Consider the following 14497-nt stretch of genomic DNA (forward strand, 5'->3'; position numbering starts at 1 on the left):
TTTCCAGTGGATTATTTTTCTTTCAAAGTTGCTTACTCTCTGTTTTGCCTTACGAAAGTTCAAGATGACTAGGTAGCCAAATTTATCTTTCTTTTTTTTTTAGTTTTGGTATCATTTTTAAAAAGCTCTTCTCTACTCTGAGGTTATAAGTCTATCTGCCAATATTTTCTCCTGTTAATTTTAAAACATTTAAATATTTCACCTATTTGAAGTTTATTTTGTTACGAGTGAGGTAGAAATTCGTAAGATTTTTCAAATGAGTAGAACAGTGCCGTCCAGTCAACCTTTCTATGATTATGGAAATGTTCTATATTTCTGCTGTCCTGTGTGGTAGCCACCAGCCACGTATGGCTATGGAGCACTTAGAATGTGGCTAGCATGACTGAGGAACTGAACTATTAATTGTATTAAATTTAAATAGTCATATATGCTTAGGGGTATGTATATTGGATAAAGCAGGGGTGGGCAGATGCTAAATGCCATTTATTGAATAATTTCTGCCCTGCTGATTTGAAATGCCTTCTTTATCATACACTAAATTCTCATTATTAATACATATCTTTTTCTGGACTCCATGTTGTAGTCATTTGAACTCTGTTATTTTACGTATTACTAGGGCATTGATGATATCTTTAGAAATAATTCAGTATTTATTTTCAAAGTTTTCCTGGTTAAACCTACTTGCACACTACCCTGGAATCACTTGATGATTGGAATGACATTGAATTTATATATTTATTTATCAAGAATTTAGATAATGAGTGTCCCTTGCTAAGAACATGCTTGAGTAGAAGTGAGATTTGAAAGGTGAATAGGGCTAGGTTGCGGTGAACCATGTCAGTCATGTTTGGGATTTAGATGTGCAAAGCCAAGGAGAGCTTTTTCTTCTTTTTTTAAAAATAAATATTTCAGTCAAAAAAATGTTCAGAGAAGTGATAATCAGATATGATTAAAAATGGCAAATTACTTGGAGAGAGAATGGCTGCGGGAAGATTAGTTAGGCTGTTTCAGTAATTAAATCTAGAACTGATGGTGATTATGAGATGTTTAGGAAGATGAACAATAAGATTTAATATTGGCATTTTCGGAGTGAGATAGTTGGAAGTATCATGGATAGATATAGTTTGTGGAACAAAGTCACTGAGAGGTTACCTGTAGAGGAGCAGATTGAGGGGGAGGGGATTTTAGTTCAGTTTTTGACAGGTTGCATTATTGGAACTTTTGAGACATGTAACCAGAGATGGATAGATGAGTCTAAAGATCAGGAATGAGGTCTCTGTGGGGGGATATAAATTTGAGAGTTGTTAGCACAGAGATAGTAACGAGATTGCCTATGAAAAGTATGTGGGAAAAGGAGAATGGATGGGGCTGGACAAACCCTTATGAACGCTACCATTTAAGGATCAATTAAAGGGGGCTGACGTCAGTAAGAGCAAAAAGGTACAGCAAAAGGTAGAAGGGAATGGGCAAGAGAAAAAGTTTCAAGGAGGGGCGAGCAGTAGTGTCAAGACAGAAAATCAAGTTACGTAAGAACTGAAAAGCACTTAGATTTATTGTCAATACAATCATTGCTGACCTTGGTGAGACCAGCTATATAACATAGTAGAGCAAAAATACAAGGTGCTATTGGGTGGGAGGTGACAATGAATGTAGCTAAACTTCTTAGAGAAATTTGACTTTAATGGGGCAACAAGAGGGTGGTCACAGGTGAAATATGAGGTCAAGGAGGGAATTTTTTGAGAGATGGAAAAGACTTAAGCATCCTGAGAAGGACGGGTTGAAGATATTCAGGCAAGGAGAGAAAGCAATAGTCTGGAACCCAGAAGTTCCAGATGATGTGGGTGATTTGAATCTAGCGCATAGGTGGAAGGAATTGCCATTAGATGGTTGCCCTTTCTATGGAAGAGGGAGGGCGGAAAGTGTGGGTTGTTGATATAGGTAGGTTTCTAAATTGTGTGGTAGGAAGGGAAGTTGGTCCCATCTAATGGCTTCTGTTTGCTTTGAAGTACCCTGTAAGGTCTGCTGAGGGTAAGAAGCAGGGTATGTGGTTGGAGATTGGAGAAGGTAGAGAGGGGGTAAGGTTGAGACATCTGTTATGATAAATGGGAGGGAGAGCAAGCTAACAAATTTGGATTTGTAAGCTGTAGATCTTTGACTAGCAGGCTACTTTGTAAATTAAAAGCACTATCCAATTGCTAGTTGAAATGATTTTGAATTGTTCAACCAATAAATTTTTCTTTCTTGCTTTCCTAATTTAGGCTTCAATGTGGAGACAGTAGAATATAAAAATATCAGCTTCACAGTCTGGGATGTCGGTGGCCAGGACAAAATCAGACCTCTGTGGCGACATTATTTCCAGAATACCCAAGGTAAAAATTATCCCATCTTAGGCCTTAGAAATGTTTATATTAAATGTGTCTAAAGTTGTTGCTTGAAGTGATACCTTGTGGTACTCTGCTTCATTTGGACATGAGTCCTTCCGCTCTTCTGATGGAACCCTCACATTTACAGAGGAAGTTTTTTTTGAGATGTGGTCCCTGCTTTAACACCCTGTGTAGGAAGCTCCTTTTGATCCATAAGGGTTAGGAAATAATTTTCCTGATGAATTTTATTTTTTGATTAATTGAGAGTTGTAGGTACCTAAGATGAATTAACAGTTTTCAAAGAATTTGAATTCAGTGGCATCTTGTAAACCTATTGAGAATATCTAAAATCACATCTCTGGAGAAGATATGAACAGAGCTGCTTGGAACCCAAAATCCTAATCAGGCATCCTGTGTGGTCACAGCCCCTCGCTGCTGCCCTGCTAGTCCATTCACGCAAATGGACGTGCATATCCTAGATCATTACTTTATTTCCTTATCATTGGCTTCTTCAGAGTAGGGTTTTAAATGTGCTCTGCCCCCCCACCAGTATATCTGAGTTTTTTCATTGGTTATATTCTTGATAAGTTAACCTTACTGAATATTGCCTATTGAGACATCTGTAACTGTTTACATATCTTTCATATCCTGAGTTTCATATGGAATCCTCTTAACCATATAGTATATATACATTACTCATTTTAGAATTTATTTGGAGTTTTTCAGTTTTGAAGGTTCTTTTTTTGTTTAGTGTTTTAGTTTTATTTTATATACAAAGAGCTAGCATTGTTTTAGTCAGGTATGTCTTGGACAGTCCATTCAAGAAAGATCACTTAGTCCAACTTGATGAAGCCTATATCCTTGTCATACTGACAGAAATATTGGCAACACATACTGAGATCGTATTTCCAGATCAGATCATGTAGGTTTGCGCAGATGTGGCAAGAGCGGGAACCCTGGCCTAATTTTCATGGGTGGCTCCAATAGAACTGCTGGTGACCCATTTTGCTCTCAGGGCTCAATGAGGCAAAAAAAAGTGTCAGTATTTTTAAACCAAAAACCCAAGTCTGCTGTCCTTTTATATTTTATAGATTGTGTTAGCTGTTACCTTTGGTGCTTGACTTTTTGCAGTTCTTCCCAGCCCACAGATTTTAGAATGTCTTTCCTCAAAATAGTGCATCTATCTACCCCCCCTCACTTTTTTTTTTGTTAAGGTGGTACCAGGGATTGAACCTGGGACCTCGTTCGTATATGTGAAGCAGGTGCTCAAACCACTGAGCTACATCCACTTCCCTCCCCTAATTTTTTAATGGAAAATTTAGAACAGATACAAAAAGAGGGTAACATAATGAATGTATCACCCTGCTTCAATAACTATCAACATTTTGCACAGAGTGTTTTAAAGAAAATTCCAGGCATGATGCCCTTTTACTCGTACATCCTTCAATGTGCTTTTCTAACTGATAAGGGCTTATGTGTGTGTGTGTTTTAATATACTCTCCATGACATTTGCCACCTACAAAATTAATAATTATTTAATATCTACCCAGCCCTTAATCAAATTTCCCCAATTATATCAAATGTGTCCTTTCAATCTTTGATTTGTTACATTAGGATCAAAGTTCCCACGTTGCATTTGATGACTGTCTCTTTAGTCTCTTATTTTAAAACTGTCTCCTATCCTCCCGCCCCCCCCCCCTCCTTTTTTCCTTACCATCTTTTTGTTAGATATGTTCTTACATTCTGGATTTGATTGCTTTGTCGTGGGGTGGTTTAACTTGTTTGTCTGTGGGTCTCCTGTAAACTGGTTTTTCATTCTAAAGGTTAGATTAGATTTTGGTTTCTTTGGGAGGTAAGGATACTTCACTAAGGGGTGCTGGAAACTTCCTGTTGTATCATCTCCTAACACAGAAGTGTGGTTGTCATACTTTAATGATGCTAAGATTGATTCATAGTTTCAGATGGTATCAACCTAATTTCCCCAAAATAAAGTTGTCCATTAACCTTTTACCTATCAGTTTAAACATCCATCAATCTATTGCCTAGATCTGTTATTATTGTTACTAGGAGTTACCAAAAGGTGATTTTCTAAATCTGTCATTACTTCTGCAATAGCTGACATCTTTCTAAACAAAAAATTTCCTTATTAAACATTTGGGTTCCCTGAAATATGCTTAGTATAGGAAAGGTATGAAAATTATTAATTCTTTCCCTTTATCAGTTTTCAGAGAAATGCCGTGATACCTTTCAGTCCACTGTAGACAATATTTTTTTTGATAATCAGTGTGTTCCTTTATCTTTTTAAAAAAATATATTTTATTTATTTTTAAAAGATACATAGATCACACAAAATGTTACATTAAAAAATATGGGAGGTTCCCATATGTCCACTCACCACACCCCTGTTCTTTTATCTTTGATTGGCAAGTGCGAAGTTGGCAAAACCATTGCAATTACATAATGCTAATAAAACTAGAAAATGTGGGTTTAAACCACAGCTCTGCTGTGAAACCTTGGAATAATTAATCTCTTCTGCTCAATTTCCTCATCTATGAAATGGGGATAATACCAGCTGGACTGGATCAGGGCTTAAATGAGGTTAATTTTATAAAATGCTTAGCTCCATGGCTGGAAGGTAGTAGGCACTCAGCAGGGAGCCCAAATTGTTTGACATTTTACTTCATCATTCTGTTGTAGGACTCCTTTGCCCACCCTATTCAGACTTGTCACATTCAAACACCAAGTTAGAAATGTCTTTTTGTCTTCAATATTCTTTTCATAACAAGACTAATTTTATAGAATTTCAGTAACTGTTGCTTTGATAGCAGGGAACTGGCTGTATTCTAGGACCTTGGAGTTGGATAATTTATGCTTTTCATGAAATTAGCAAATGGAAGCAGTTTGAAGAATGGATTTGTTGACTGTGGCAGGTCCAAACATCTAAGGCACAAGCAGTTTGGAAGTTGCCCTTTTTTTTTTCCTGCCAGCTTCCCAGAGGTCAGGCTTTTTTTTTTTTTTCATATGTGTAAATAAAGCATACAATGTATTTTGGATGAATTGTATGCTTTATTAATATGTATCAGGCTGTCTTTAATTTTTATTTTCTTCATCAGCATGTTGAGTGTGATAGAACTTAAGGATAGTTTTTGGCTATCTGTTAAGGCACTTAACTGTGTGAAGGTTTCACTTGTGTTTGTGATTTCACGGTGTATTATATCATATGGAATGTATTAAATGGTCCATTTTCACGTGGAAAAGAATTTTCTCCTGGATTGTAGGTTCAAAGTATTTTAATTTGAATAGGCTATATATCCATATGGTTCAAAATCCAAAGAGAATGAAAGGGTATACAATGAAAAATCACTCCTCATTTCTGTTCTCTAACTGCCCAGTTCACCTTCCATAGACAATTACTTTTATTTCTTGTATATCTGTCCAGAGAAACTTTATACATATGCAAGCAGATATGGATATATACCTCACCACCATGCTTTAAAAACAAAAACAAATGCTAGCATTCTATTCATGTGTAAATTTACAGATAATTATCCTGTGTCATAGAGTTGGAGGTTCTGTTAGTGAAAAAGTTTAGTCAGTCTGATGCTAGGTTCTTCTGGTTCTCAGCTGAGGACCTATATAAACACAGTGTGACATGGGACCTAATGTATAAACCTTTCAATTTGGAGTGGCACAGCCATAACATCAAATTTTAGAGACTAAGATCCTCCCCGAATGTCTGCATAAACCTGGCTCATTGAGTAAAGATCAGAGTATATCAAATCTGCTGAGAGTATATCAAATCTTTGGGGGAGTTTTGAATGTTTTTCATTTTTTTATTTTTCTATCTTATGCGATATAATGTGCATGGCTCTGACTCCCATGTGAGCCCCAAACATGCAGAAACCATGGTTACTCCTGTCTGCCCAAGCAGGCTGCTCCTGAGCAGCTGGCTCAGGCAGCTGTTGGGTGGGCCTGGGAAGCCCAGAGAGAAAGAGCAGAGAGCCAGCACTGGCTTTCTCTCCTAGACATAGTTGTGAAATATCTCATTGTCAGAAGGAACCAAGAGGTCATCTCCTCTCACTACCCTGCTTTACCAGGGTGTCCCCACAAGTCGTGGCTTGATCTAGGCATGACTATCTCTGGTGACAGGAAGTACCACCTCCTGAGGCAGTCCATTGCATCTTCAGTTCTGTTGACTCTTTAATAGACTTTCTGCTTCGACCTTTAGTCAACCTTATGGAGCTAGATGAAACAAGTTAAATCTCTATGACATAGCCCTTCAAGATATTTGGAACCAGCTATCAGCCCCCCATGAGCTCTCTTCTCTAGGTAAAATTTCCTGTTACATCAATCTTCATGTGGCATGGTGCCTCATCCTCTTGAGTGTGAAGTTCAGCATTGACCATGTAACATTCCCAGTGTGCTCTCTGCGAGGTAGAATAGAGGTGGGTTGTTATTGCCCAAATCCTAAAAATAGAGCGCTTGTTGATATACTGTTGATATAGCCTAGAGTCATATTAGCTCATTTGGCAGTCATTTTTACATTTTTAGCTCACAGAGAGCTTCACATGGACAACTGCTAAGTGACTCTTTCCCATCCTATACTTGCATAGTGTGTTGAACCCCTCTTGTGTACCGCATCTGGAAACCTTCAGGTCACAACTCTACCACTAGTCCATGAGTGGTGATGAGGTCTGTGTAGGTTTCAGCTTCCTTCACTCAAATACAATGTGATAGTGCCCCAGAGATCTCTCACTTCTTGGTATTTCTCTGGTGCTGCAGTATGGAGTACCCATGGGAATCTCTGGGCATTCATACAGCATGTGGGTGAATTGACACCTTCGAGCTCCTCTTGACCAACCCAGGATGGGTACTGAGGTTGACTGTTTCCCCTTTTCCTCCTCTGGGTGGACAGTTCCGAAAGACATTTCTTACAGCTCAGTCATGTAGGATCAAGCGCCGGCCAACTTGGTAACACATCCTTACATTGGCTTTCCCATCTTCTCTTTTTCACTCTCAGTGTCCCTCATGCATGCTCCCTGGGATCACTTTCCAAATAAGCTACCTGCACTTAAGCCTTTGTCTCAGTCTTTGTTTTGGGGGAAGCTGGGGCTAAGACAGGTAATTATTGCAACTTAGAGTGAGAATTAGGTCTTAAGAAGCAGTTCTCTTGGTTCTCCAGGTAGTCCACCCGTCTCAGGGCTTCTCAACCTCAGCATTACTGACATTTTGTTGCTGCCTATGCATTATAGAATGTTTAGCAGCATCATTGGCTTTGACCACTAAATGACAGTAGCACCTTCCAGATGTGACAACTAAAAATGTCTCCAGATATTGTCAGATGTCCCCAGAGGGGTAAAATTACCTCCAGTTAAGAAACACTACCTTTTGAGAGGTGAATTTGATGATCAACTAAGTCAGGAATTTGCCAGTGACTGGACTAAAGCCATGTGAATCCTCTGGCTGCTGTTCAAACAGTTGAGGTCCCTTATCCATTCTGTTTTGTCACCCAGGCCAGGAACATGTCAACCGTTTCTTCTCTCTGGCCTCTACTCCATTCCCACAAGTTTGGCATGTCTCTTCCTCCCTCCAATTTTTACCCATACGTGTTGCACTGGGCCTCAGCCGCATATTTGCTATTCTTCCTGCAACTGTCCATTATCTTCATCAACTTAGCACACAGCCCACCACTCTGCCTCCTTTCCTGGGTGTACTTTTTAGGATGCAAGAATGGAAGATGAGACTCTATTGCCATCTTGAGTGCTCCTGCCCGATGCCAGCAAGTAGTTATGGTACCTCTGAGATAGGTTTTGCCTGTGTTATAAGCCAGTCATTTGTTTACAGTGGGAAGGATATTGGGTCTTTGAAATAGTAGGCATTTACAAATAGTGAAGTGATTTCCTTGTAGAACGATTAGCTGTTTCCAATGGCTACATTACCCAAATTTTATTTATTTGGTTCAGTCAATGAAATGATTTCTTTTAGTTTTTGCCTCCTTTGATCTTGTCCCTTTTAATAATTGCTTTCTTGTGAATAAGTTATAAATTAATGTTTTTCATAATGGAGATAAAGGTTAGAAAACAAAAAAGCAAAACATCCCGTTTAATTTTTTCTCATTTTATTCTAACATTTTAAATGTATCTCTTGGCCCATTTTGGAGCCCTTATCTTTTTATTTATCCCTGGTTCCCAATTTGAGATAGCTTATGAAACTTCATTTACATAAGGAGCTGACTTCTTGTAGACAGTGTTCTCAGCTCTTTGAGTCCAGACTTAGGTATGCCATTCGGTGGTGTCACCTTTGGAAATACCCACGCTGTGGTGTTCCAGAAATGGCACCGACTTTGGAGTTAGATCTGGAGTTGAATCCCGTGTGACAGACGGCAAGTTAACCTAAAACCAACTTGAGCCTCAGTGGGTTCAGTGGGGGTTCAAGAAAATGTACCATGCCAAGCACATTTTAAGTCCTTAAATGATAACTCTTCCTGCTGTGAAAGTAGGCATAGCCTGAAAAAACAGGCCCATGGCTGATTCTTGACTTTTGGCTATCTAGGGGCTTTCTTTGGGAAGGCGAGTCTCATTCAGACAGCTGACAAAATGGGCAAGGTCACATCTTGGATAAGATTTAGAGCTGATTACTATACTTTGTCTTAAAATACAGAGGTAGAGACTTTGTAGAAAGCAACAAACTGATTTTGGAGTAAAAATCTCTAAGTTGAGAAAACATTTTAGGAATTCTGAGTATTGTTTCTATCCCCCAGAATGTTACTTGTACTAAAATTTGTGTTTTTCAAAACCTCCTTTTTGTGTCTGCGGAAATTAAGTGATTAAAACCGAGCCTAATTTTCTTTCTGTGTATCTTTGTTACTGTTAATCTGGTGAAGAGCTGTGAAAATTCTAAAAAAGATGGACAAGTTGAGTGTACAGCAAGCAGGCTTCCTAACTCTAGATATTATATATCCTTCCATATTGATTGCTTTCAGTGAAACAGTACACATAAGCCCAGAGAAGCTATAAGGTCGTATAAACGGCCACCTTTCTGGGGTTCAGATTACTAACATGCTTATGATTTCTTCTCAGGTCTGATTTTTGTGGTAGACAGTAATGACAGAGAGCGAGTCAATGAGGCCCGAGAAGAACTAACCAGAATGTTAGCAGAAGATGAACTCAGAGATGCAGTTTTATTGGTGTTTGTAAATAAACAGGTACGTTATTGGTTTTCAGAATACCGGGACTGAAATTTATGCCAGATGTCTCACTTTAAAATATAGGTATTTAAATTAGATATCTGCCTCACTCTCTCTAGGCCCTACCATAACCTCTCCTTCCTTCTCTTTTTTAGGATATGTCTTACATTCATTCATTCGTTCATTCAACAAATCGTATTTGAGCATTGTTTTAGGTATTGGAGATGTAGCAGTGAACAAGACAGACAAAGTCCCTGTGTTCTTAAAGTTTACCTTCTAGTGGGAGGAGAGTCAGTCAATAAATAATATGAAAATTCCAGGTGGTAGATGTTGTAGAGGAAGTAAAGTAGAGTAAGGGGTCAGGGAAGGTGTGGGGGAGGGCCAGGAATGCTTCTTGGATAAGGTGACATCTGAGCAGAGACCTGGAGGCATTGAGGAAGGGAACAGCTCGGCAGAGGTGTAGCTGGAACAGAGTGACCAGGGAAGCAAGGCAGGAAGTGAGAGTGGGTCAGGTAGGGCCAGGTATTAAGGAGAAAAAGGGGTCTGTCATCAATATAATGTAAAGCAATAAAAGAAGAGTGGGGGGAGGGGCACCTAGGGAAGGAGTGTCCAGCCCCAGGACTCAAACTGAATTAAGCATGAAAAAGAAGGTGAAGTCACCTGAAATTGCACCAGTCCTATATAACCACTGTTAACATTTGATATACTTCCTTCCACTCTCTCCTCCATGAATACATTTGTTGTGGAATTGAGATCATACTGTTTAAGCAATGTTGCTTCTGTGTTTTATAACTTGAGATTTATCAGAACCATTTTCTCTTGTCATTCCAGCTCTTTGTAAATATGATTTTAAATGGTGAAGAGATTGTCATTTACTCAACTCTTGCCTTACTGTTTAGGTTAGATGTCATTCCAGAGTTTTATTAGTGAACATAACAGACTTTAAATTTTAAAAATTTAAAAATTAATTATTTTTTAATTATAAAAACAGAAAACATGTTCTTATTAAAACTCTGCAGACAGCTCAGAATATCAAGTGAAATAATCTAGCCCTAACTCCTCAAGATAAAATGTTGTTAAATTTCTTATAATCTTTCCAGAAATATAACTTCATATGCTTATTATGTAACCATATGTAAGATTATATACATATTTAAATTTCAGGGATCCTAACCATGCATTCTGTTTGCCATTTGCTTTTTCATTTAGGATATTTTTGTTGTCCTTCCATATAATGCATATCAGTACATCTAGATCCACTTTGTTCTTTCATGCTAATTTATTCAAATTTAGCTTTGAGAGGCAAGTTTCTAGGCACTTGGTATACATCAGAGAACAAGATAGACAAAGATCCCTGCCCTTGTAAAGGTTGCAGTCTAGTTGAGAGAGACAATAAATAGTAAACATACAAAATAAGTAGATTTTGTAATATAGTGAAATATGGTAAATGCCATAGAAATAAAGGAGAGATTGGGCTGTAAAGGCCTTGCAGACCATAGAAAGAACTCTGGTTCTTACCTGGAGAGAGAGAGGGAGCAGTGGTGAAATTTTTTGTTTATTTGTGTTTTTAAAATTTTTATTGTTGTAACATGTAACACAAAATTTCCCATTTTAACTTCTTTCATTTGTACAGTTCATTGATATTAATTAAAGCATCATCCCAACAGAAACTTTGAACCCATTAAGCAATAACTTCCCATTCTCTCCCCCTATCCCTAGTAACCTGTAATCTACTCTGTCTCTATGAATTTACCTATTCTAGGTGTTTCATATAAATAGAAACACATAATATTGTCCTTTAGTGTCTGCCCTATTTCATTCAACGTGATGTCTTCCAGGTTCATCCATGTTGTAGCATGTATAGCATGTATCAGAACTTCATTCCTTTTTATGGCAGAAATATTCTATTGTATGTATAGGTTGCAGGGTTTTGATTGAAAAGTGACTGGATCTGACTTTGACTGCTGAGTTGACCATAGACTTTAGGGGAGCAAGAACAGAAGCAGGGAGACCAATCAGGAAGTTATATCAGTAATCCAAGCAAGAATTGATAGTGGGTCAGATAAGGGTAGTTGTGGAGAAGGTGAGAAGAGTTCAGATTATCTGAAGGTATTTTGAAAGTAGAGCCATTAGAATTTCTTGACAGATCAGCTGTAGGGTTTGAGACAGGTAAAGAAATTAAGATGGTGTCAAGGTTTTCGCCTTGAGTGCCAAGAAGGGTAGAGTTGCCATCAGCTGAGATAAGGAAGACAGGGGGCTCAGGCAGATTTTGGGGGGGAAGAGCATAATATTATATTATATGGATATCACATTATAAACTGACTTTTGCATTTTCTTTTTCAAGGATCTTCCCAATGCTATGAATGCAGCAGAGATAACGGACAAGCTTGGCTTACATTCCCTCCGCCAGAGAAACTGGTACATTCAGGCTACTTGTGCCACCAGTGGAGATGGGCTTTACGAAGGCCTGGACTGGCTGTCTAACCAGCTCAAAAACCAGAAGTGATCAGAAGTGATCCATTCCCTGTGCTTTGTGACAAAATCCGCTGGCCTCTTCTGTGTGCATGTGTGCGTGTGAGGAGCCAAGTGTGAATGTGTGGCTGGGCGTGGGAGTAGCTTTCTCACACCGTGCCTTATACATGCTGTCAGAAAAACCAGTGTTAACATTTTAAGAAAATCCAGCATTAAGTTTTAAATGCTACTTTCCATTTCAATGGCTTTGATCATTTTTGCAGTCGATGGAGGAGTTTGGAGGGCTCACTGGTCTGGAGCAGCAGAGGGTCTTCAAGGTGGAAAGAGGATGAGAGTCAGAGCGCGGGTGGAGTTCAGTTTTTGCAGCCTGTGTCTTGCATCTCTGCATACCTAGAGTCCTGTTACACCTTGGTTTCCTTATGTAAAAAGGAAGGAATTGTTATTCTTCTCCAACATTGGCAGAGCTAGCAGCTTACTTTTCAGTGCTTTAACGCAAATGATCTTCATGAAAAGATACCTGCTTGCTGCAGGTGTGAAGAAGTTCAGATCTGAACATTTCCTTTAAGTTATATTTTAGCCCAGACTTCCTAGTTTAACTGCTTTATCAAAAGGAATCAGTGATCTTTTTCATTAGAGTATCAAGACTCCATAACATCAGAAACTTTTCCAGTCCTTCCCTATGTTAGTTCCTTCCCTTATTTGTTTCTGTTGGGTAAAGACTGGGGTAGTGACCTGGAAGAGGGTGAGGCTCTTTACCAGAGTACCACAGTCAAGCGAAGAGTCTTGTTAAGAAAAAGAGGTGACAGGTCATGTGTATGTCCTTGAATTCACCATCTCAGGTTTCAGGCTTCTGAGACAGCTGCTCCCACTTCTTTGCTCTGCTGAATGTTCTGTACTCAAAGCAGGAGGTTCACTCCTGGGATGGAGTCGTCACTGTGTACAGTTATCTTAGTTTAACTTAAGGTTTTGCTTAGTTTCTATTTCCAGAACCACAGTCCTGTGAGTTGAGAGTTTTATGAGAGAATCAAGAGGTTAACTTGGGGGACAAAATTCCTGGTAACCCTCTGGTATTGCCCCCAAGTTGGTGCTAAATATATGAATAATGCCTCTCTCATGTAGACTGCTCTAGCACTGACTCCCTCTTCTGGATGGCAATAATATTTTATGAACTATTTGGAAACATGCTTTATGTTGTCCTCAAAATATTAATAAATATGGCCTGGGGTTGAGCTGGGTCCATTCGTTCAATAGTCCAGAGCTCTTTTACCCAGACAACTGTTGGCTCAATTTGTACCCTAAATACTTCCACTGTTTAATCTTTTAAAATTCCTTTTTCAAAACATCTTCATTCAAACTACAGAGGAGAATATGAAGGTGGATTTTAACAAAAGTTAACTTTCTTTATTGATAATAAAGTTAATATTTCTAGGGAAAAAATTCATACCATGATAAAAGTGGAGTGTAGTGCTTTTCTTTAAAATACTGACTAGAAAGAATGTTCATTGCAGTGGTATTGGCATCTAAATCCAGGTTTGATTTTTTAACCATGGAGTAATTCCTGAGAAACATTTAGATTGTACGCCTCAAATTGGCAGCGACTGTCTTATACTTCTGTATTCTGCTTAGTACAATGTACCTAGTACTGTGCTAAGCCTCAAACACTTGTTGATTGGTTGGACAATAAAGAACTTGGTTTGGAAAGAGGAGAGGACAGCCATGGGCTTCTGCACGTCTCGAACTTCTTTCAAATCCCTTTCTTCCTCCATCTTAATAGACTTTCTGTTGAAAGCTACCCGGTGCTGGTACAAAGACATCCTTGTAGGTCTCTCAGCCCCTATGCCTTTAGCAATATCCCTCTCTGGTACTTCTCTTAGCACTTTCATGTATAGTCTCACTCACTAGGACTTTGGCTCTGCTCAGTCATAGTAACTGTTAATAGTTCAGTATAGTGATTTGGAGCAAAGACTTGGGTTTTAGAAAGCCATGTTTACCTCCCAGAGGTGTCCCTAACTAGCTACTGATCTCAGGCCAGTTACTTTTAGGCTTCATATCTCCCAAGTCTCAGTTTGCTTGATTGTTAAATGGGGATATTAATACCTTCCTCATAGGGTTGTGAGGATTAAATGCCTCATTCCTTTGAATGCTCTGATGTTTCCCTGGAAATATGTGTCAGGGCTGACCACAAACTCATCAGTATTTATGGGGGGCGGGGGGCACTATATTTTTTCTCTCTCCTGCTCTATTCACCTCATCCCACCAAAGGCTCTATCCTTTTCCAGCTATGATAAATGCTAATATGTCAGTTTGCATAAGACTAGCTGGGATGCTTGGGATGTTGCTGAGACCCACATCCAATCATTTTTCTTTTTTAAATTTTTTTTTTTTTACAATCCCGTGGTTTTTAGTATATTCATAAGTATGTATAACCTTCACCACTACCTAATTTTAGAAGATCCTCATCACCCATAAAAGAAAC

General features: G+C 38.7%; 1 protein-coding gene across 2 annotated transcripts in view; it reads left to right on the top strand.

Annotated features, from left to right (window-relative positions):
* Positions 1 to 13725, top strand: part of LOC101417169 (ADP-ribosylation factor 2) — a 33491-nt gene extending 19766 nt beyond the window's left edge. For both annotated transcript variants that reach the window (XM_012520470.3, XM_058284436.2), the window contains exons 3-5: positions 2259 to 2369; positions 9443 to 9567; positions 11894 to 13725. In XM_012520470.3, the coding sequence (XP_012375924.1) occupies positions 2259 to 2369; positions 9443 to 9567; positions 11894 to 12055 (398 nt within the window). In that variant the 3' untranslated portion in view covers positions 12056 to 13725. The remainder of the gene's footprint in view (positions 1 to 2258; positions 2370 to 9442; positions 9568 to 11893) is intronic.
* The last annotated feature ends 772 nt before the right edge of the window (positions 13726 to 14497 follow it).

Source organism: Dasypus novemcinctus, chromosome 21 (assembly GCF_030445035.2).
Source record: "Dasypus novemcinctus isolate mDasNov1 chromosome 21, mDasNov1.1.hap2, whole genome shotgun sequence".
NCBI lineage: Eukaryota > Metazoa > Chordata > Mammalia > Cingulata > Dasypodidae > Dasypus > Dasypus novemcinctus.